The 24,149-nt window shown below is 41.8% G+C and overlaps 2 protein-coding genes across 19 annotated transcripts in view; one reads left to right on the forward strand and one right to left on the reverse strand.

The window, feature by feature from the left end:
* Positions 1-825: 825 nt before the first annotated feature.
* MSMB (microseminoprotein beta) lies at positions 826-13,501 on the reverse strand. The gene is made up of 4 exons (XM_083361733.1): positions 13,448-13,501; positions 12,357-12,404; positions 2,964-3,066; positions 826-1,130 (listed from the first exon to the last, which is right to left on the reverse strand). The coding sequence occupies exons 2-4, from the start codon at positions 12,388-12,390 to the stop codon at positions 1,001-1,003; spliced, it is 267 nt and encodes an 88-aa protein (XP_083217859.1). The 5' UTR covers positions 12,391-12,404; positions 13,448-13,501; the 3' UTR covers positions 826-1,000.
* Positions 13,502-13,678: 177 nt separating this feature from the next.
* Positions 13,679-24,149, forward strand: part of LOC310639783 (WASH complex subunit 2C-like) — a 52,062-nt gene continuing 41,591 nt past the window's right edge. For 16 of the 18 annotated variants that reach the window (XM_083361670.1, XM_083361687.1, XM_083361680.1 and 13 more), the window contains exons 1-5: positions 13,679-13,901; positions 15,385-15,549; positions 17,586-17,651; positions 19,413-19,583; positions 20,550-20,643. In XM_083361670.1, coding sequence (XP_083217796.1) covers positions 13,728-13,901; positions 15,385-15,549; positions 17,586-17,651; positions 19,413-19,583; positions 20,550-20,643 — 670 coding nt within the window. In that variant the 5' untranslated portion in view covers positions 13,679-13,727. Of the gene's footprint in view, positions 13,902-15,384; positions 15,550-17,585; positions 17,652-18,070; positions 18,087-19,412; positions 19,584-20,549; positions 20,644-22,709; positions 22,735-24,149 lie in introns of those variants that run through there. The other 2 variants (XM_083361678.1, XM_083361679.1) reach the window with 2 other exon arrangements.

Genomic DNA, 24,149 nt, shown 5'->3' on the forward strand with positions numbered 1-24,149 from the left:
GGATTGCCACAAAGAAGAAGGGAGTCAAGCTATTCTCCAAAGCACCTGAAGGCAGGGCAAGAAGCAATGGATGGAAACTCATCAAGGAGAGAAGCAACGTAGAACTAAGGAAATTTCCTGACAGAACAATTAATCAGTGGAACAACCTGTTACCAGAAGTGGTGAATGTTCCAACACTGGAAGTTTTTAAGAAGAGACTGGACAACCATTTGTCTGAAATAATATAAGGTTTCTTGCCTAAGCAGGAGTTGGACTAGAAGACCTCCACGGTCCCTTCCAACTCTATTATTCTATTCTATTCTATTCTATTCTATTCTATTCTGTTCTGTTCTGTTCTGTTCTGTTCTGTTCTGTTCTGTTCTGTTCTGTTCTGTTCTATTCATTATCCCATTGCATTATTCCCCATTAGGGCTGCTCAGCCTGCTGTTTGTCTCTAAATCTTTCAGAGATTTAGTAATGTTCTAGTTATCTGTTCTGTTCTATTCTATTCTATTCTATTCTATTCTATTCTATTCTATTCTATTCTATTCTATTCTATTCTATTCTATTCTATTCTATTCTATTCTATTCTATTCTATTCACAATCCTGAAGAAGGACATGCAGACCTGGCAGCACGAACTTTGATAGTTGAAAATATTTTTTCTTAATGAGAGTTATAAATCAAATTTAGGCCAAGGTCTCATTTTCCCAAAATATACATTTATGTAATAGGAATTTTAAATACTGGGTTTGTTCTAACAGTTTTATGAAGGCAACATTCATTACAGTAATGTAATTAAAATAACGTAGTTCACATAGTAAGAATTCATTAAACGTGTATTGTTTTATGTGACTGGAACTACAAGTTTTTAGTGATGAACTTGGTCATTTTCAGAACTATCAAAATTTTTGTAAATAAATTTTATTTAGTAAAAGAGATGGAATATTTGAGAACTGGGAAAGGGAGAAAGAAAAAGATATCAGATTTCTAAAAAATATCTTGGAGTACAAAGTTAGGGTTTAACCAACCCCAGCAAAGACGTGGCAACTTTCTGTAGGATCATTCTTCTTCACCACACGGATGGAGCAACTTTGACGGTGAAACATGGCAATGCATTTCTTCTTATCATAGTTGATGGGTCTGAAAATGCTAAATAATTAAGACAGATATTCAGGCCATGTTGCAAAAAGGATATTAAAATTACCAGTACGTTAAAGAAATCGTCTAAGACTCCAAGGAACTAGCAAGATAGACCAACTGTTGGTACTGAACACTTATGGTGCCACGGATATTCCATATATTACTCTAGACTGGAGTTGCACATCCCCTAAAGTAGCTGAAGCACAATTTGAGGGTTCTTTTGGATTCATGGCTATTGCAGGAACAGTAGGTGGGCTCTAGGGCTAGGAGAGCCTTTGGTCAACTTAACAGTCCCACCAATTATGCCTTTTTCTGGCATAAGTGGGCTGAAGATAGTGACTCTCTCCCTCTTCCTAGCTATGCTACTGCAATTTGTTGCCCACGTCATGATTACTGGGTCCCATTCCCTGATCAGTTGCTTGCTGAGCAGTATTACTTTATTTAGCAGAATAACACTGGGTTTTCAGTATCATATTCTGCAAGTTGAATTTATGGAGACTACATAGTTGGGCAGAGGATGCTTTAGGTCACGGGTGTCAAACTCGATCACGTCATGTGATATATCGTGACGTATCGTGATGCTTTTTGCCTTTGCAGAATCAGAGTGGGCGTGGCCTGCACATGATGAATCCAGCCCACGGGCCGCCTGTTTGACACCCATGCTTTAGGTGCTCAGTCTGAAGACTATCAGAGGAATTTGCTCTTCAAGAACGACATTCTCCTTCCAGGACAGCATGGCCCTGGAATTAGATGTGTCCTTTAGATAAATGGCAAAGACAGTTCTCTTTCAGATGGCTTTTGGGTAAGAGGCAGCAATGCATAAACCATATTTAATAGTTTATCATATTTTCACATATGCTTATTGTAAACAATTTAGAGTTAATATGTTCCTGCAAACCTGTATAGAACTGGTCACTACATACAATAAGCGAATAATAAAACTGTTTAAATAATTGCTTTGAGAAAAGAATTAGTGTAAAATGTCTTGTAAAATTATTTAGTTTTATCTATTTGTTAAATTTATTTGCTACCTATAGCAATAGCTCATACTTTACGAGTAATCAAATGCAGGTTTAATAAAAGTTCATTTATGTTAATAAAATCTAAGGTTGATTAGATCTTTATGGTGGGATAACATAATGATCTAAGCAATGTTAAAGTTTATTAACTTAAATTAACTTTTATTAAACCTGAATTTCATTATTCATAAAGTTTGAGCTAACGAGATAGGTGGCAAATAAATGTAACAAATAAATAAAAATAAATAATTTTGCAAGCATAAATAAATGAGTTTCCAGGAAATCAGGACACAGGTCTAGAGTCAACACCCCAAAATATGATTTAAATAGATGAATAGTTGCAGACACTTGAGACTCAAACAGGAAGATTTGGAGGATCTTTAGAACAAGAAGGTCAAGGGGCAATATTCTCACCATTATTTTAAAAAACCAGCAAACTCTTCACAGCCAACTATGAACTGCCCCTATACCTTCCACATACAATATATACATGAAGGGAACTGCTTCATCTATTTGACAAAGTAAATTCTAACCTACAAGCATCTTGACTAGTTGCCATGCCTGCATAAGTTTTTGTGCCAGCCAGGATTTCACATTACTAGGATCTGGTAACCATTCTCATGGAAATACATAGATCTAGATATATAGATATACAGAGTATATATCTATGCATAAAGAGTTGAAAGGGCCACACAAAGAAAGCTCTTTTGCATGAGGTGAATGGACATTCCAAATATAGTAACTCTGGAACAGATTTATAGTCATCTAGGTATTTAAAAACAACAATTCAGCAAATCTGAGAAATTTTAAGGCTTGAACTTACAGGCTGCAGCATACTAATTCTTTTGGTTTACATTCACATCTTTGGCAATTGTTTGTTTTCCAAACAGCAGGAACACGGTACCATTTTCCATTCTGAAAGCAACCTGCAAGATGCAGAACACAAACAATGTAGAACTAATTCTGAATTTCTGGATATGATCCCAGCTCCTTTTCAGTGAATTTGGGCAGATAACTTTGCATAAAGTGGCCAAGCCTTCTTCATGTTCTCTTATCACATACGCAAGTTGCTTCTAGAGTTTCCTCTATCACAAACTTTATAAGTGCCCTGAGGAATTCTGGAAGCTCCAAACAGAATTTCCTACCACATGTTCAGTTCACTCACATTGATTATAGATGTGACTGTCCAAGTAATGTTATTGGTCAGAGCTTTGATTTAACACCAAATAGTTTCAATAATAGAGTTTATGTATATATTTGCATGCTAGCCATTCCATTAGTGGCTCAGAAAAGCTATTATCTGTTAACTCAAACTGTGCTCAGTAAAATGACAGATGACTTTAAATAGTGGGTAGATACACAGAATAACAGAATAACAGAGTTAGAAGGGACCTTGGAGGTTTTCTAGTCTAACCCTTTGCTCAAAATGGCTGTCCAATTTCGTTTTAAAAACCTCCAGTGATGGAGCACCCAAAACTTCTGAAGGCGTTGCAAGAACTTCCTCAATCCTTACATTGGGTTGCAAGGGTTTCCCCAATTCTTGCTGAGGAAAAATCAAGAAATTATTATTTTTCCATTTTCTCAAAAACCTGTTATTTTTAAGTCAATTCCCCAGGAAGTATTTTTAAGATAAGATTAAAGTTTAACCAAGATATCACTTAATTGTGTATTTGGGTGTTCTTTCTAATGAAGTCACACAGACAGAATATTGGTAGCACAGGGTTGAAATGCAGGGCAGGACCACTCAGAATTAGTTTTTACTGAACATTTAGAATCACTGGACCCCATTTTTCCCAACTACAGGATTAACATCAGCTTGGGGAAGGTAGTTTAGACAGAGGAAGCCCTGTGAAACAGGGAGATTTTATGAAAAGAATCAGTAGGCAACCTCGGCTCTTTTATGACTCATGGACTTCAACTCCTAGAACTCCTGAGTCAGCTATGCTGACAAAACAAGCATTAATCTCAAGAGAATTCATTCAAATTACTCTTCTTCCCACTATCATAGGAACCAGTGATCACTGTCTTGTAAAGCAGGGGTCCCCAACCCCCGGTCCGTGGACCGTCACTGGGTTCTGGCATGCCAGAAACTGGGCCACGCAAACAAGCAAAGCCTCATCCACGGAATGCAGGCAGCATGCGAAACCATGCCCCCTCCAGTACACAGAAAAGCCTGCCTCCACGGAAGTGGTCTCTGGTGCCCCAAAGATTGGGGGCTGCTGTTGTAAACTGCATATGTGATTCCTCATTAGTTTTTAATGTTTGAAAGATTCAACCGGTTTTTTAAAGTCTATTTCACCTTCCCTGTTTATTTTTATTGCATCCAATGTCCATGTATTTTGGGCCACCAAGGTCAGTGCCTAGCTATAATTTAATTTATTAGTTTATTTTTTAAAATGAAAAGTCTTGAATGCCTGATAATTTTAAATAATGAAACTTTCAGGTAATATATACTGTAGCTCTCTTTTAATCTTTTAATCCTGCTTTATCTTCCATATCTTTATTCCTGCACAGGGCATGAAAAGGAAGAAAAAGCCAAGAGCTCAAACACCTCGCAGGTTTTCAAATGGGACTATTTTAGGAAGAACCAAGAAAAGATATCTTCCAGAGAGCTACTGTAGTTGTGATCATTCCACAACTCCACTGTAGCTGTGATCATTCAGGAAGAATCATTAAGGATTCTTTTATCTTACTCCTGCAGTAGGTAGGTAGGTAGGTAGGTAGATAGATATAGATAGATAGATAGATAGATAGATAGATAGATAGATAGATAGACAGACAGACAGACAGACAGACAGACAGACAGACGATAGATAGACGTTTATTGCTATTTTTTACTGTAGGCACAATGGCACACATTAAAAGTGAAATTTAATTGCAAGCTCTCAAAGTAAAACACATACATTGCACATACCTAAAACATACTATATACAACATATGTATAGATCCACACCCCTACATATACATAATAATAAAATATTAAATACTGTCCATCTTGAATATATAACAGAAGGAAGAAGCTTGAGAGTTCACAAGGTTAATGATGTATGGAATGAAACTATGGCTGAATCTGGATGTTCTGCTACGGATACCATTAAGCCTCCTCCCAGAAGGTAACAAGGAAAACAGGTTGTGAAGAGGATGTGTCGTGTCCCAGACAATCTTGCAGACCCTGCTCAAGCAACACTTCTGTGCTATGTCCTGGATGGGGGGGAGGGAACTGCCAATGATCTTTTCAGCCATCCTCACCACTCTCTGCACCACCTTCCTGTCTGAAGCAGTGATGCTTCCAAACCAGACTGTGATGCTGTATGACAGGATGCTATCGATTGTCCCCCTGTAGAAAGTGGTCAGGACAGGGGAAGGAAGATGTGCTTTTCTCATGCGATACAGAAAATGCAGGTGCTGCTGTGCCCGCTTCACCAGTGTATCACTGTTGAGTAAGCTATTGTATTAAATTTGTATGTTATATTTTATTATTTGTACTGTGACTAGTTATGTGGGCATCAAGAATATAGCTTACTTTTCACCAGGGATAGGTTAGGTTAAACAAATCATTTTAATGAAAGCAACATTATATACACTGCAAAAGAGCTGCAGTGAAATTGTGTGATACTTTCAAACTGAAATCAGACTTTGATTTCCCTCTGTGGATGCTGCTTTATTTTGCAGTTTGAGAAAACCAGTTGGAGGATCCGAATAACCACGATTATCACTATTTCAATTTTTTTTTTCCTTTTGAACACAAAACAAAATTCTTACCCTTTCTACTGGCTGGTTTCACAGAACATTGAGCATCACATAAGTTTCTCAAAAGGGCAAGGATCAGAAGAAAAACCAGAATATGCCTCTGTAAAAATTTTTAAAAAGTAGGAAAGCAATAGAAGTTAAATTTAGTGAGTAATTATGATGGATGTTAACAGATGCACAACCTGTTAACCCAGTAGTTGCATTTGAACATTAGGCATTGCACAATTCTTGCAAGAAAATGCAAATAAATTGAGAAACCCTGGCCACAATCCTTCTCTTAGGACACGGGTCGGCAACCCGCGGCTCCGGAGATGCATGCGGCTCTTTAAGTCGTCTCATGCGGCTCCCAGGCCTCCTCTGCCATTCTGCAAAAAAGTCCCATTGAGAGAATGGGGCGGCGGAGGTTTGGAGATCTGCTGCCTTTCAGGGCCAAAAGAAATGCAAACGAAGGCAGCAGGTCTCCAAACGGGGCAACGGCAGTTTGGAGAGCTGCGCGCGCAGCTCTCCAAACCTCCTCCACCCGTTTCCAAGGCTGCCGGCTTCATCCATGTTTGAGGAAGCCAGCAGATCTCCAAACGGCCGGCAGTGGTTTGGAGAGTTGCGCACACAGCTCTCCAAACCTCCTCCTCCCCTTTTGCAGGGCTGCTGGCTTCCTCAAACATGGACGAAGCCGGCAGATCTCCAAATGGGCGGAGGAGCTCCAACCTCCGGCGCTCCGTTTGGAGAGCTGCTCCCTTCCGCGTTTCTTTCAAATGCGGACGAAGGCAGCAACTCTCCAAATGGGGCAACGGCGGTCTGGAGAGCTGTGCGCGCAGCTCTCCAAACCGCCACTGTCCCGTTTGCAGAGCTTCCGCCTTCATCCATGTTTGATGGTGGCAGCAGATCTCCAAACGAGTGGCAGCGGTTTGGAGAGCTGCACACGCAGCTCTCCAAACCTCAACCGTCCTGTTTGCAGAGTTTCCGCCTTTGTCAAACATGATCTCCAAACCGGTGGCAGCGGTTTGGAGGCCCTGGGGGGAGGGGCAGGGTGCTCGGGCGGCTCTGGTGGTGCCCAGGCTAAAAACGGTGACGCAACCCAGTGCCCATCGCCAGGGAGACTCGCCGCCGCTGCCGCGCAGGTGCCTCCCAAGGCTGCAAGCTTCGCACGGGAAGCCCGGCGTCCGGGGAAGCGGCAGCGAAAGGGCCACCTCCCTTTCCCCCCACCCGGCTTCAGTTGGGAGTTTTGTGCTCTCGAAGTTGCCGAGGACTTTTTGGGCTAGCTAGCAGAAGAGAAGTCGGGCCCTTCCTCCTCGGGAGCCATGAGCAGGTGTGGGAAGTGGTGCAAGCGCGGCCTTATGAAATTTGCCCGCACCCTCTTCAAACTCGTCACGGGCAGGCTCAGCAAAAGTAAAGGCGAGGAGTAAAGGTGACGTGGGAATGGCAGGCGGCAGAGGGAGGGAGGGAGGGAAAGGAGCGAGAAGACCAGCCGACGCCATTCGCCAATCGGGTTTAGGGAGCGGAAGGGTTCCCGGTTCCCATCGGAGAAGGCGTTTGCTGCACTTGTGGCATTTTGCAGGCCGAGAAAGGTGTGCTAACTGTTTGTTGGGTCACTTCTGGGTGATCACGGGAGCCCTGGACGATGTGGGGTTTTGCAGCAAAGCCTGGTAGGAAAAGGCTTCATCGGGACATGCTTTATATACCGCCCTGAGTCCTCAGGGAAAGGGCGGTATATAAATGTAATAAAATAAATAAATGCTTTCCTGCTTAGGGGGCTTCCGAAGCTACGAATCGCCCTTTCCAGTTTGCAGCAGTAGTGGCAGCAGCTGGAAGGTGGTGTGAAAACCTGTCCGCGAACCTCGTTTCCTGGGCGGAAGAGTTGGAGCCTGTTGTTTTGCGCATGCGTGTGCATGCGCGCGCATGCGCACCCTTCTTTGCAGCTCCGAGTTTTTTCTTTTCTGAGGGAACCGGTTCCGAGTGGCTCTTTCACTGTTTTGGGTTGCCAGCCCTTGCCTTAGGATTTGGTTCCTCCAGCCCTAGGTGCACATGAGCCTGACCTCAGGACCACTGTTCTTTCCTTCTGCATCTCCTCAGGGGCTACCATAGAAGAACACAGGCATTCTCTCTTTCCTTCCTTAGCAATTCTATCTATGGAACTGAACAGCAAGGAAAGATGGGGGTGGCTTCCTCAGAGAAAGCTGCTAAGTACTGGGTGCAAGGCCTAACCCAGGGGTAGGCAACCTTGGCTCTTTTATGACTCGTGGACTTCAACTCCCAGAATTCTTAAGCCAGCATGGCTCAGCATGGAAACCTCTCCCTTTCCCCTCAGTATGGCTAGCTCAGGAATTCTGGGAGTTGAGGTCCACGGGTCATAAAAGAGCCAAGGTTGCCTAACCCTGGCCTAACCGCTTCCAATCCCTGTTTCTTTCCAGCCTTAATTTTGGTCCAGCACCCAGAACTCCCCACCCGGCCATCTTTTCCTCCTTACCAACATTGACTCTGTCTGGATCCTCCTGCCTTCCCATCTCTAGAACTCCTCATGGGTTCTCTCTCCTTCTACTGGGACCAAGTCCAGCTCCAGGTTTACTCTATTTAGTTGGTGGAGGAAAATCTTCCATCCCATCCTTCGGAACTGTTCGTGAACACCCTACAAAACCTCAAATATTTAAAGCAATTTTCAGAAAAGGGGGACAATTTCAATTAGTTTAATTTTGAACATGATTGTTTTATGTTATTGCCTTATCTCTACTTAATTTTTGGAGATGTCCCGGGAATCAGACCAGCTGTCAGCCTGAAAAGGTTTTATGAAGCTAAAAAAATATAGGCCTGAATATCATAAACAAATCTTTTGAGTTACTTCCAACTAAGTATTCTCCAATCAAGCTATTCATGAGATAGGAGCAGAAACAAAAGAATCCTATAGACACTTACCATAATGGAATCATCTACCTTTCATAGGTTGCTCTAAGAACCTGCAGGCACTGTTCTGCAAATTTATAGGTGGATGCAAATGTATGCACTATGTATGTACTACCTTGTGAGCAGTTTGACAACTGACAGATTTGCTAATTTATCCTAGTCACTGCTCAGGAGAGGCTTTTGACATAATTTCTGGAACTAAATGCTTGGCCAACTGATCATGAGAACTAAACACTGGTGTTCCTTTACAAAGTCTAGATTACTGCAGCAGTCATTCTACTTTGAGCCAAATGTGGGGGTCTGTATTCCGGCAATCCATCAAAGCATTATGTACAAAAGGACATACATGACAATGTGTTTTGTTCCACTGACCTGTGACAAGGTAAAACAGGTCATGTGGAATGAATGCCAAATGATCCCAGGCAGGCCATTGTTTCATGTGCAATTCATTTTTTTGGGAAATAGTCACCACAATAAAGTGTTTTGTTTCTAGATCACTGGTTCCAAAGCTCGTCAATTAAAAGCAGACTGGATTCAGTGGTGGTCGCCTGGAAAATCACCCGCCTATCCTGCTTGGTGAACTCCCCAAGTCCTTCTGGTAAACCAGCCTGTGTAAACCAGGGGGTTTTTTTGCTCCAACTCCCTACATTCTGATTATTGTTAGCCAAGTCTGTAAATAATTTCTCACCAAATATCAGGGAACCACTTAAAACCATAACTCATCACAGATCTTTTTTTTAAAAAAAAACACTAACCTAGCAGATCTTCAAAATAAAATTCAACCTAACCACCTCTTCTTGATTAGGATCATATGTGACTCAAACAATGAGAAATTATTTTGTTTCTCACATCAATATTGGATATCCAGAGTTTCATTATGCTAGATATAATTTTGGAAAGCTTATTGACATAGTAAACATGATGTTCAAAGTTAAAAAAAAAACAACAGCGTGGCAGCTACCTTTCTATGCAGTGGGATTCTCCTGCAAGCTCCTATAAGGTGTAGTGTTGGAGTGCTAATGCTCGTGTTGGACGAGTTTAATCATCCTGTCCTCAGGGATATGTTAATTGCTCAGGAATGCATGGCCTCCATCATAATCATGGGCTTGTCCCAAGCAACCTTTAGCCCAACAAATACTGTGTCGGACCTGCCATAATGTAAAACCTCTAAATAAAAATGATCCTTGGCTCCATTTGTTGAGAAAGGAATAGTTTATTAGAGATCAAGTGTATTGCAGTAGTGCAAAGCCAGAACTAAAAATCACTCACCAAAATCCCTAAATTCTACTTTTCCCTCCCTTAACTGTCTCTCATTGCCCACCCCAGTCTAACCAATCAGGTTCAGACAAGATGTTTTCCTAATGGTCCATCCAAGCGTAGTCCAGGAAATGCTCCTCTCCTTCCATCTGGATGACCTTGAGCCAGCATCTGGAGGAGATACACATTTACTTTCATTTCCCAAAACATCCCCCCCTCATTCATTCCCCGTCCCCACAGTTTATGGCAGTCTGTCAATGCATAGCAGTGAAGCACAAGCTAGCATAAGGTGGCAATTGATAAGACTGACACATACTGGATATTACTTTTGTCTGAGAGTAGTTGAAGAGCAATGAAGGGCATTCCTCTTAGTTATTTTGCTCTGCCAGATTACTCCTTGGTTCAGATGAGTTTGAGTGCCATACAGAGCCTCCAAGGAAAAAACAGAAGGACCACCTAAAGTGTCTTATGGATCTGAATATTTTCCAGGAGGTACTGTATTTAGGGGTTTTTTAGATATCTTATGGGCAGCTTCAATGAATGCCTGATTTAACTGTTGGCAATAGGAGGCGACTGAAGCATTTGATAAGATTATTTCTGGTCTTTCTCTTTTGGTTGATTGTGGGTGACTACCTCATTAGTGAGGAATCTAGGACATTACCTGATTAGTGAGGAGTCTAGGACAATTGATGGACAAATTCCTGAAATTATGAACTGCCAGCAAATGAGATGAAGCAGCAATGAACAATCTGCTTTTGTATTATTGTTGCTCTGGCAAACTAACGTGGGTTTAGTTTCTTTAATTTAATTTAATTTTGCATTTTGAGCATAACCTTATACGAATGGAATGTTTAAAGTTTTCCTTTAGTAATAAACTTGCTGTAACTAACTGCAAGATAACAACTTTCTCAGGCTGAATAACAAAAGGCTTTCTTTTTCAATTGTGCACGTTACGAAGTTTAAACTTAGCTGAAATTTTATCTTTTCACAATAAATTCTATGGGACTCGTGATTTCTTTTCCCATGCTAACATTTTGTTATGCTTTTAATACAATGCTCTTTTCAATTCTTATGCTTACATATTATTGAATGTCTAATTTTTCATGATGTAATTGGGCAAATATTTTCCTAAACCAATCAACTTTTACTTTGAAGTACCTTTGTTGTGCAAACTATAAAAAGGAATAAAAGTCTATGTTCCAAACTCACTCTCTCTCTCTTGAAAAACCAGAATCCTTTTTATCTTGAAAAGCTACAGATAAATCATAAATTAAATGTTCTTCTTGTCTCAATATTTAATTGGGGTCCAACATACCAAGGCATGAACCTAGAGGTACATTTGGCCATCAAAAAACCTCTCCCTTTTAAAGATCCTAGAGTTCCTATTCAGAGTAGAGTTGGGTGACTGGATGGAGCTGAGCAGTTTACTGGCTGAATGCCCTTCCTGACGCTTATGTGGAGTTGGCAGATTTTTTTCTTCACACACTAGGATAGAAACATCTGCTGCTACCTAGGACTGAACTCTCAAATTTCTGAGTGGGGGGGGTGAGTGTCTTTATCACTAGGCCACCATGCCGCTCATTTGGCCATCAAAACCCACTATACATTCTCCTAGAAATAAAACTGGAAAAAAGCTGAAACATTTATCTTAAGCACCTCAAAATTTCCATAAATTAGCTTCATTTATCTAAATTTATCATTTTGCTTCAGGCACAGAACTGCAATTAAATTTGCAGCTAAAGCCCAACTGCAGCGCTGTTATATGGAACTTAGCCAAGGATGTATTATAACATAGCTATTCTATTACACACAACGGTGTACTTTCATGATCTCTAAATAAGTAGCATAACATTTTAGTAATTACAGAAACAAGTGCTAATATTGAGAAGCTTTAGCTGAATTTGGAAACCAATATGCAATATGGAATTTTTTAAAGTTTGATTTATAAATCAAATCATTGGTGAAGGGTGACTCAGAACCTGAAAGAGTCAAAGATAAATAGATGCAAATAAATGCAGTGCAATTAGAATGCAACATTGGATTTTCTAAGGAAGAATATTAAATTTATTCCAAATATAGAGAAAATCAGTATGTTTTATTGCTGGTGTGTATGTATGAAAATCAGTATGTTTTATTGCTCCAATTTTGATTGCTAAAATGGATAATTCTTTCTAAAAACTGCTGGAAGTGTAATAAACTGGTGGGATCACTGTTTCACACAGTATTAAGTGGCAATATTATAAATCAGTTTTTGAAAATGATTCATATTTGAATGCAACAAATTTTAAAAGCTGAATTTATATATTTTTAATACCACCAGAGGTTGAAAGGGAAATTCCAAACAGCATCACACCAGACACACCTAAAACAAGATATAAAAAGATGTAAGTAGAGATCATTATATAAATCCAGTTTGTCTGAATACTAGAGCACCAGCTGCATCTGACCATACTATATCATAGACTGCATCCTGCCCTTCGGCTGGCCTTGTCTGGCCTTCAGGAGGTCAATTGGAAGTTAGAAAATAAAATGTATATAAGTGCATGCAGAGGGCGGGATAAGAAGCCAAGTCTGGTCCTGCTCTGCTCAGTCGCCATGTGTGCCTTCAGCTGGTTATAGAAAGCTGCTTATAAACCTAAAAGAAGATATAAAAAAGATGTTGAGACTCTAGAAAGAGTGCAGAGAAGAGCAACAAAGATGAGGCTACATACAAAGAATGGTTGGAGGAACCATCTAGTTTAATGAAAAGAAGGACTGGAGTGACATGATAGCAGTGTTCCAATATCTAAGGGGTTGTCACAAAGAAGAGGGATTCAATCTATTCTCCAAAGCACCTGAAGGCAGAAAAAGAAGCAATGGGTGGAAAGAAATTGAGAAATTCACCCTTGAACTAAGGAGAAATTTCCTATACAGTGAAAACAATTAAGCAGTGTAACAGCTTGCCCTCAGAAGATGTGGGTGCTCCATTATTGGAAACTTTTAAGAGACTGGACAGCCATTTGTTTGATCTTCTGCTTGAGCAGGGGGTTGGACTAGAAGACCTCCAAGGTCCCTTCCAATTCTGTTATTCTACGTTTCTACCCACTATTTAAAGTTATCTGTCTTTTTATTGAGCAGTTTAACAGATAATAGCTTTTCTGAGCCATTAATGGAATGGGCAGCTGATCAGGGATGAGAATGGAAAGCAGGCTGGGCGATTCTACCTTCGGTTTGGGTCTTTTGGATCTCCCCTGATCCCAAGAGGGAATATTGTGCTGCCGAACCATGACGCTATCACCCAGCTCAAAGGAATATAGGAATTGAGAGGGGAGAATGCTAAGAACAATTTAGGAATTGCTCGCCCCTATTAATCCCCCCCCCCTATTCTTGAAAGATAAGAAAACGCGGCTATTCCGTTCTTATTACCTGCCGCCAGCCAACCTCCAGGTGGCCTTCCGGGTTCTTCGCTTCGTCCGTTGCCCTTCCGCCAGTCCTGAAGTTTTCACGCAGCGCTCCGGCGGACTGGCGGAAGCCTCTGGCACGCCGCATCCGGTTCCAGCCGAAAGATCTTTTCGGTGCGTCGGGGACGGGAAGGAGGGGGGGGGAAACCGCTTCAGGGAGCTCCGAGGCTCAGATCACGTGAGTGGCGTCAGCTGACGGACGCCATTGCCGCGGCTTTTGAGACGGGTAGCTGGTCAGAGTCGGGATGTCTTCTGCCACCTCGTCCTCCTCCGCCTCTGATGACACGGAGGCTTCCTCCCGAGCCGGAGCGACCAAGGCGGCGGCGGCGGCGGCAGCGCTGCTGCTTTGGGAGCGCGCCTGGTCGCTCGAAGAGATCCGCTCCAGGAGCCAGTCCTGGTCCTTGGCGGCCGACGCGGGGGTGAGGACAGGCGGCGGCGGCAGCGGTGGCGGGGTGGAGCCCGTGAACCTAGGCCAGGGGTAGGCAACCTCGGCTCTTTTATGACTCACGGACTTCAACTCCCAGAATTCCTGAGCCAGCCAAGCTGGCTCAGGAATTCTGGGAGTTGAAGTCCATGAGTCATAAAAGAGCCGAGGTTGCCTACCCCTGACCTAGGCAGAGCTGTCTGCTTTCAGGGCCGTGGAAGGAGCCGGTTCTTCCCTTTCGGGAGCCGTCAGTTGGGCTGCCAGTCGCTCCCTATGATGGTTGTCAGTGGCAACGTAGCCATGAAACGCAACTCCTCCTCCTCCTCCCTCCACCAGTTTGTAAGACGCGGCTTGACAGATACATTGAGCTCTTTAGCCCAGGGGTCTTCAAACTCGGCCCTTTGATGACTCGTGGACTTCAACTCCCAGGATTCCTCAGCCAGCATGCCTGGCTGAGGAATTCTGGGAGTTGAAGTCCACGAGTCATCAAAAGGCCGAGTTTGAAGACCCCTGCTTTAGCCTGTGTTGAGTCTTAATCAGTGGAGTGTTCTCCCCCCCAGGACAAAATCAGATGTGTGTTTGAATTAATAATCAGAATAATAATCAGAATAGAACTGGAAGGGACCTTGGAGGTCTTCCAGTCCAGCCCCCTGCTCAAACAACAGACCCTGGTATCATTTCAGACAGGTGGCTGTCCTGTCTTTTAATTATTAACCATTTATGGAATTCTGCAGTTGAAAAGGGTCACGTAGGATTGATTTTTTAAAAAAAAAATAACTCTGTTTCTCTTCCAAGTATTGCATCAACCGAAAATGAATAGGGAAAATGGCTACAGAGTATTGTGCTTAATTGTGAAAGTATAATCATACCTCCAAAAATAAGAGTTTTGGTGATAAAGAGTTGTCTTTCACTTATGCAAGGGGAAAAAAACACCCTGAAATGGTTTGTTGGAAATTTGTGATCATAGATATAATTATGAAAACTTACATTTATTATTCATCATACACAGTTGGTAACTGTATAATTTTACAGTAATATTCTGCAGTACCTCTTTTCCGTTTGAAAACACCCATAGCCTTTCCCACTTTTGGTAATAAATCAAAGAAACACAATATATATTTTTCTGGAAAAGTATTTTTTGCATCTGTTGCAAGTTTTATATTAACTCACCAGGGTTTTCTCTTAAAACGGCAGGAATTTTACAGAGAGGCCCCTTTATTAGTCATTGATTTACCTCTTCTTTTTATGTTATAACTTTCTGGAAATGCTTCCAAAGGTTTCTTAAATTAAAAAAAAAGGTTTGATGCTCCATATCTTTTCAAACTTAACATGGCAGTGCTTTTACAGCCCCACCCGGCCTCCATCTCTCTCTCTCTCTCTCTCTCTCTCTCTCTCTCTCTCTCTCTCTCTCTCTCTCTCTCTCTTCCTCCCTCCATCCACAGTGTGATTTAAATTCTATACAAACATATTTTTGGCAGCTTTTGCAGTTCCTGCAAGAATTCTCCCAACAAACAATCTCCAGGACCCATGAAATAAAGAAGCAGATGGACAGACTAATTCATGAAACTAAAAGTATAGATTGCCGCCTACATAATGTCTTCAATGGTTTCCTCATGCTTTCAAATATGCAGTTCATTGAAAACGTATGTTGCTTTTATATATATTATGTTATAAATAGACAAAGATTAATGTGAGTTTTCAGTTCTGATAAAAGGTGATCTGAAAGAAGTTGCAGTTTAACATGTTATTTGTTTATTTAAAATATTTATTATACAATGCATCTTTAATTATTGCTAAACTTTTTATACAATTTAAAATACCTGCATATCAAAATAATAGAAAACCTGAAGTTTTAAACAAACCAGTTTATGATTAGTGGAGCATTATTGTTGTAAGTAGTCAAATACCAGAGTGGTTGTTTTCAGTCAGCACATTGGAACTCTATCCATCTGCCTTCTAAGGTCATTCCCACACACCATTACTCTAGGGCATGACTGACCATCTGAATGGCCCCTTGTTCTAAGAAAGGGTGTATCACGCTAGATCAGACATGTCAAACACAAGGCCCGGAGGCCGGATTCGGCCCGCAAAGTGGTTTCATGTGGCCCGCGAAGCCATCCTGGAAACAGTGAGGGAACAGCCCCCACTACCTTGGCCCTGGCCCAGAGACCCTTCTTCTATCAGAGACCCTCAGATCTGTCCCACTCCTGCCCAGGCCCCCATAGGCACCCTTGATGTGAACTATGTAGAGCTGGCCATGCCCACCCAGTAGGCCATACGCACTCTAGCCACGCCCACCCAGTAGGCCACGCCCAGCCTGGCCATACCCACCCGGCCCCTTGAGGGCAACCATAATGCTGATGCATCCCTCAATGAAATTGAGTTTGACACCCCTGCGCTAGATGAACTTATGGAAAGGACGTCCTGACCAATTCTAACACCTGCACACTGACCATGAAAGTAGTGGAACCCGTCCCATTCATGCGTATGCATTCCAATCAAATGAGCACGTTCTAGTAATTGGGTGTGAAGTTAAGCACAGTAGTGCAAAAACACATATCATCAATATTACCTCTAGCACTCCACTTGTTTTTCTGTTGAAAATGATACATTAACCCATGTTAAATTCAATTTCCTGACAGGAACCTTTTATTTTTTAAAAAAATACAAACTTATCTTCTTGACTTCCAAGCAGTAGCATGTTGAATGACAAAAGTATTTATTTATTAGGTTTATTTCCCACCTTTATTTTGCACAACTCAAGGCAGTATACATAATGCTCCTCCTATTTTCCCCATCACAACAACCTGTGAAGGAAGTTGGGCTGAGAGACAGGGTGATTGGTCCAAAATAATCTGTCAGCTTCCCTGCTTGAGGGAAGACTAGAACTCAAGTCACTCGGTTTCTAGTCTAGCACCTAAACTACTAACCAATCTGGCTCTGTTAAAAATAAATAGCTGATTTTCTTCTTTCTGGGCTGAATGGTCTCCTGCTGGCCAGAGTATCACCTCCATGCTTCATGTGTTTATCCACAAATGCAAAGAGCCTCAGAGTCAGGGCACCTTGTTTGACCCTACTGGTAAGGGATTATAGCCCAGAAAAATTGTTGGCTATGCATAAATACATGGCCATGGCAGCGGGATTGAGGGATTTTGAGGAGTCACAGTAGAAATGACAGATGAATCCCACTCAAACTCAGATGTACATAAACTAACAAGGAGTTTGTCAACATGAACTTCACTTGGTTGCTCAGGATCTTATAGTAAGATTACATACATCTCATCCAATGCGTGTCTTAAGCTAGGGACTGATAAAAAGTTTGACTTGCTCCACTATCCATTACTGGTTTCAAGTATGATCAAGGTGACTTGGTGTTTTAAGAAAAGTGTTTACCTCACATCATTAGTTCTATCTGGTTGGTGAACAGGCTATAACCAGTAATTTGGAGAGTGAAATAAAGGAGTAGTGGCAGGTTGGACCTCCCAAAGGTCTGGCCAGACCTCGGCTAGATTTCCTCAAAATTGAAGGATGTCACTTTCCTCCTATTTCTCTGGCAAATGAATAATATGTGTAATAGATATTAAATATTTATTAAAATTATTTATTTATAAACACTTGAAGATGAAGTTATGAATTTGTATCCAAATATTTGTTTAAATTATTTTGCTTATATTTATAGAGAGTTTATGATGATGAAATGGATGAACTCATATCCAAAACTGAAGGAGGAGACAAATTAGAACAGGCAAGTTTAATATAGAGAAATAATGTCCCATTGGGTAAAATCCAATCTGTATACAATGCTGTAAGGCGGGTCAGCAACCTGAAACAGTGAAAGAGCCACTCTGAACCGGTTCCCTCACAAAAGGAAAAACTGGGAGCCGCAAAAAATGTGTCTGCATGTGCAGAACATGGTTTGACTGAAGAGTGGAGCCAAGGCGAGATATGCACCTACCCTGCATATTTGAATTGATTGGTTGAACTTTTTTAGTCCCACTTTTTTTTTTTTGGACTGCACATGGCAGAGGACTGGGAGCCGCAGGAGACGGCTGAAAGAGCCGCATGCGGCTAATCTATGGCCAAAACACCAAAGAAGTCACTGGACCAAGGCTGGAAAAAAGTGACTTCACTCCCCACAACCTCTGCTTTGTTTGAAGAGATTCTGTCTTTACAAAAATAGGTAATGCATTTAATTGCACTAGGATCCTCATTAGTTTCTGTGTTGTACTGAAGTCTACATTTTCTCTCCACAAGTTAAGGAATTGTTTATAACTCCAACATTTTACACATTTGCGATATGTTCAGAGATGCACCCTTTTATTCTGTGGAATATTCTTACTCTCTAATATTCTGTACTTTTACCTTGTGATCTGTAATATTCTGGGCAGAGCGTATACACTGCAATTTTGTGGTCTACTCAGATCATTGAGTAGAATTTTTTTCCAGAAATTTTCTTTTGTTTATTTAAGTTACCAATAATTTGAACAGTTTTGCAAGTTGCCTTCTCCAACACTGAATGTTTTGTGTTTTTTAATTTAAAAAGAGATTTTATATTTTACATTTTCTTTTAATATTTTTTGTTGTTGTTTATTAGATTGGTTTGTCTATCAAGGAAAGGAAAAAGGAGTGAATTCTCTAATGGTGTTTCTTTATGCTATATAGACAGAACGTGGCATTTTCTTGTTTTGTATTTTGACTTTTTAATAATCAGGAAAAATAGGATGGGTTGTGTGAGTCCCATCTCTTCCTATTCCTTTCCTGGGAATAGGAAGTAGAAGACTAGTGAGGTGTTCCCTGGAATGTATGTGATGGTACAAGAGTTACTAAACTGCTCTCTTAAATAGGAGGCCTTATCAAGATACGAAAATCCACAGAGCTTCTAGGAGGAGGGAGAGAATTGCCTATGGGCTCAATCTTTTCACATCTTTGTAGAGGTAGCATTAATTAAATACTAGTCAACTGGATCATTCCTTTTAGCCGAGAGGCTACAAAACTTACTTTTATTTCCAGCTTCTGAATTTAACAGGGTAGCTGGTTAAGTGTTAGGGGACTAAACTATTTGCCTTTGGGGAATAATAAACTCTAGGTGGTGGACTGAAGACTGGGACACTGCAACTGTCATAAATACATGCCGGTTGCCAGCGATTGAATTTCGATCATGTGACCACGGGGATGCTGCAATGGTCATGTGAATAGCAGTCATAACAGTCACTTATTTTGGTGCCCTTGTAACTTTGAATGGTCACTAAATGAATGGTTGTAAATCGAGGACTATATTCTATCCTCCTTTTCCCTGTCTTTTCTAATAGGTTAGTTAGGAATTTGATTCTGTGTCTTAATTTGTAACATTTATGTTTAGATTTGTTGAGTTTTGTGAGGTTAATCACCTCACCTCCATATTTTGTAAGTAAGTTTTATTGCGAGTAATTTCACAGTGATGACCAAAAATTATAACTTCCTCCATTGTATGTGAAAAATATGGGATTTGTATATTTTGATTTTGTAGGAGAAAACCCGTGAACAGAAAGAAGCTGATTTGATTCCCAAGATTCAGGAAGCCATCAATTTTGGGCTGCAGGTATTAGACAATGCCTTTGAACAACTGGACATCAAAGCAGGGAACTCAGACTCTGAAGAAGAAACCAATGAAAGGCTGGAACTAATACTGGAGCCTAAGGTAATGGAACTTGGTATTTCTGGTCACTTCAGTTTCACTGGCTTGACTTAACGCAGTAGTAAAAGCTATTTAATGACCTCAGGCTAATCATGATCTCTTGATACACTGAAGCAAAATGAGGAGACTCCTGCTTAAACTGACTTGTATCAGTTGGTCAGTGATGTTTATATACTCTTGGATCTTATTTAAAAAAAATGGGATTGCACTCCATCTTCATTCTGCGACAATTTAATTTCATTTATATATTCACATTTTTGAACCATCCATCTCCCTCAGAGAGGGACTCTAAATTTGTCATATATTTAAATTAAGTTACCTTATTCAATCAGTGCAGATCAATTTGTTAATGTATTACTCAGGCAGGCACAATCGTTAAAAAAATATGCTTATATGGTACTTTGCTAGCATGTCCTTGGTCTGCTTTCCTTTGTTTGTTTTCCCATAATTGTACTTGTAGACTACTCCTTCCCATTTTTATAAATTAATGAAAACTACCTCTCAGCGTTGTTCAGAAAAGCATATTTTATTTGCTTGTAAGAGCTAAACTATAGGTAGTCCTCAACTTACTACCATTTACCTAACAATGGCCTTCCAAAAACTGCTGTGACCTAAATTCAAACTTAAAACTATTGTCCTGCCTTCCACAGTCACACGATCACAATTTGGGATTGGTTTTTTTTTGGCAGTGTTAAACTCCTCCCTTGTAGCAGACAAAGCATCTCTTTTTGTTTGTAGTCTGTACAGTTCCCCCAAAGAACAACCCATAGGCTCCCTTCCATCCGAGTCCTAACACTATTAAATGAACTATTTAAAAAGGTAGATGGGGATGGTGGTGGTGTATGTTTCAAACCATTTTTCTCCTATTTTATTGACCAGTGATTAGCCATCAAAGAGTACAGTTGTGCAGATTGTTATATTTTGAAGTTTAATCTTTAAAAAGTGTTTTAAATTTAAAAAACTTTACAGGATCTTTATGTTGATCGACCTTTGCCATACTTAATTGGCTCCCAGCTGTTTATGGAACAAGATGATGTTGGGCTTGGTGATCCTTCCACTGAAGGTAGGTGAAAGAATTAGTAATAAAATGTCTACAGGTTAATTTATTTTTAAGGCTTATTATAGGCCACTTACTATTCATTAGGGCCAGTGTAGTGGTTCAGCAGTTAAGACACTGGGCTTGTTGGCTAGAAAACTAACAGTCCAGGTTTGAGACCTGAGCTCCTGTCCTTACCCTAGCTCCTGCCAACCTAGCAGTTCAAAAGCATGTAACTGTAAGTAGATAAATAGGTACCACTTCGATGAGAAGGTAACAGCACTCTGTGACATCAGGCTGGCCACATCGCTGTAGAAACGTCTTTGGACAACAGTGTCAAAAGAAGATGCCCCTTATAGTTGGCAACGATTAGCGGAGTAAAATCGCAGGGACTCCCTACTATTCACTAGGTATGTGCAAAATATTTAATCTTTAGTGACGGAATATTCCAGAGAACTCTAGAGTATTCTGTCCTGTGATTATTTAGCTGTTCTGAGGATGATTTAGCAATTTTCTGGAAATACACTTAATCATAATATGGGATGGAACACATCCAAAACACCATGAACCATTCTCTCCCTCTCTCTCTCTCCCTCTCTCTCTCTCTCTCTCTCTCTCTCTCTCTCCCTCTCCCTCTCCCTCTCCCTCTCCCTCTCCCTCCCCCCTTCTCCCCCCTCTCTCTGTGTGTATGTGTGTGTGTATGTGTGTATATAAAAAGAAAGATTGAAATAAAGAAAAATATATATAAAAAGTGACTTCCAATCTTTATCATAAGTATGAACAGGTTTGATAGCTTTTCACCTCTATAGGAGATGAACAGTTTGTAACTTCTTTCCAGAACAGATATAGCTATATGTTCTTTCCATAACCCATCTGTTATCTATAAATAAATCCATAAGGCTTCTACTTTTCAATCTGCATTGGCATAAAGTCTATAAAAAAGCATTCCAAAATTTCATAAAACTGTCTTATTTTAATTCTGATCAAATAAACCAAATTTATATTCCTTTTGCTTCTGAAAATCTAAACTTTTAATTTATTCATATATTGTCAGGGAATTTGATCTCTCAAATTCTTCTTTGTCCTATTCCATAGACTTCTCCGAGGCTTTAACAAGCCTCTTTGCATATCCACTAAAGAGTCCTTATCCAAGTAATCTTTTGATCTGTGATTTGTGTTTCCACTTTAAGTGCCTTCACAATCTTATAATCCACACTTTAAATATATAGTATTTCTGATTCTATTGTATCCGCATCAAGCAACATTTGTTTCATATCTGTCATTCCTTCATTAACATTCCTTAGACATAATCCATTGATTGAAGCAGACATCATTCCTGGTGTTATTGATATTGTGGCTACCAATTTCTGCCCCCATTATCCAAAGGGCTTTAATATTTCAAATGTAGTGGGGATTTTTTTGTCATTTTGTAAATCTTAATCCTAATCAAAACCAAAGGGAGATTTGTTTTCATCCTGCCTGGAATTTCTAGTTCTCTCTTTTGTTCAATTAAAATCATACTCTAATCATAAAATCACTTGTTATAATTTGTAGTAGACAAAATTATTTTTATTTCCAATGAAAAGCTTTATTTTATATAATAATTCCAAAATTATATAATAGAAGGTTCAATATTCCAATTTATTTGGATCTTGAACTCATTTATAACAGTCTTGGTTCAAAATCTTATTTACTTTTTGCTGTGTATTTCAAATTATTACACTTATAATTTTTCTTTTCTTCCCGGCCAATTCACAGCACAGGACAATTAGCCGTGCATCCTGAAGGTTATTCAGAGTCAACGTTATTCAAAGTTATTCTTTTCCTTGGGGATATATACATATTATCTGAAAGGAAATAGGTTCCAGTGGCTGGCTGGCTAGCTGAGAAGTTTTCCAGCAAGGCAAAGAAAGTCTCTCCCTTTCCTCCCCCTCCCCCTTGGCATGCAGATTGGCTACCTGGACATGTGGCTAATTGTCTTGCACTGAGAATTGGCTGGGAACCGGTGTCCCTCAGCAAATCACCTGGCATGAGGGGGCAGGGGGAGGAGTGACAGGGGATCAGTGCTGGAGGAGGAAGAGCACTGGCAGAGGGCCAGTCAATAATGAATGCCCGTTGGTAGGTTGACTGTGGTGGGGAGCCTGGGGTGAAGTTGGTGCAGCATTGTGGCCGTGGCCAATTGTCCCATTCTGCACCAATTGACTTTTTAAATTGGTTGTTTCATAGATCTCTGATTGCTTTAAGATGATTAGATAAGTCATTTCCAAAAGTGATTAGGTTAGCAAATTTAGCATCTTTTAAAAGGCTGCACTGTGGTTGAGTTTGATGACTAATCCCCTCATCTCCCAGCATTCAAACCATGGGAGACCACTATTCTACACTGTCTGGAACAGCCATCCGCAGCACATGTTGGCAATCACAGAATGTTGCTGACTTCAGTCTTTTTGCACTGAACCCATTTCTTTCTCTTTTCTAAAAAAAACTAACCTTAGAAATTTAATACAGAAATGGCTTGGGTTAGGGCCTAGGGCACAGGTCGGCAACCTGCGGCTCCGGAGCCGCATGCGGCTCTTTGAGCCGTCTCTTGCGGCTCCCAGCCGCCCGGTGCGCGCGCACCTCTTCCAACGGGCAGTGGTGCGCGCGCACCTCTCCAAATGGAGAGTGGCACCGCCCGTTTGGAGAGGTGCACGCGCACCTCCCCGAATGGGCGGAGGTGCGCGCGCACCTCCCCAAACCTTTGGAGAGGTGCGCGCGTACCTCTGCGCGAATGGGCAGCGGTGCCGCTCTTTCAGGAAGCCCGCCGCGGCCCGTCTGTGAAGCTGCCGAAAGCGGCAGCTTAGCAGACGGGCCGCGGCAGCTTCCGCAAAGAGCGGCGCCCCTGCCCATTCCGAGAGGTGCGCGCGCACCTCTCCGAACGACCGGAGGTGCGCGCGTACCTCCGCGCGAATGGGCAGCGGTGCCACTCTTTCAGGAAGCCCGCCGCGGCCCGTCTGTGAAGCTGCCGAAAGCGGCAGCTTAGCAGAAGGGCCGCGGCAGCTTCCGCAAAGAGCGGCGACCCTGCCCATTCCAAGAGGTGCGCGCGCACCTCTCCGAACGACCGGAGGTGCGCGCGTACCTCCGCGCGAATGGGCAGCGGTGCCACTCTTTCAGGAAGCCCGCCGCGGCCCGTCTGTGAAGCTGCCGAAAGCGGCAGCTTAGCAGAAGGGCCGCGGCAGCTTCCGCAAAGAGCGGCGACCCTGCCCATTCCAAGAGGTGCGCGCGCACCTCTCCGAACGACCGGAGGTGCGCGCGCAACTCCGGTCGTTCGGAGAGGTGCGCACGCACCTCTCGGAATGGGCAGGGGCGCCGCTCTTTGCGGAAGCTGCCGCGGCCCGTCTGCTAAGCTGCCGCTTTCGGCAGCTTCACAGACGGGCCGCGGCGGGCTTCCTGAAAGAGCGGCACCGCTGCCCATTCGCGCGGAGGTACGCGCGCACCTCCGGTCGTTCGGAGAGGTGCGCGCGCACCTCTCGGAATGGGCAGGGGCGCCGCTCTTT

This window comes from Vipera ursinii (assembly GCF_947247035.1).
Source record: "Vipera ursinii genome assembly, chromosome: 4".
Lineage (NCBI taxonomy): Eukaryota > Metazoa > Chordata > Lepidosauria > Squamata > Viperidae > Vipera > Vipera ursinii.

What these genes read in the sequence shown, in the direction of transcription:
- MSMB (XM_083361733.1), bottom strand. Translation starts at nt 12,390, where the DNA reads ATGCTGTTTGGAATTTCCCTTTCAACCTCTGGTG. An exon ending in TTCCCTTTCAACCTCTGGTG is followed by an intron (nt 3,067 to 12,356) that starts GTATTAAAAATA and finishes TGCATCTTGCAG; the next exon opens with GTTGCTTTCAGAATGGAAAA. An exon ending in GAATTAGTATGCTGCAGCCT is followed by an intron (nt 1,131 to 2,963) that starts GTAAGTTCAAGC and finishes TTAATTATTTAG; the next exon opens with CATTTTCAGACCCATCAACT.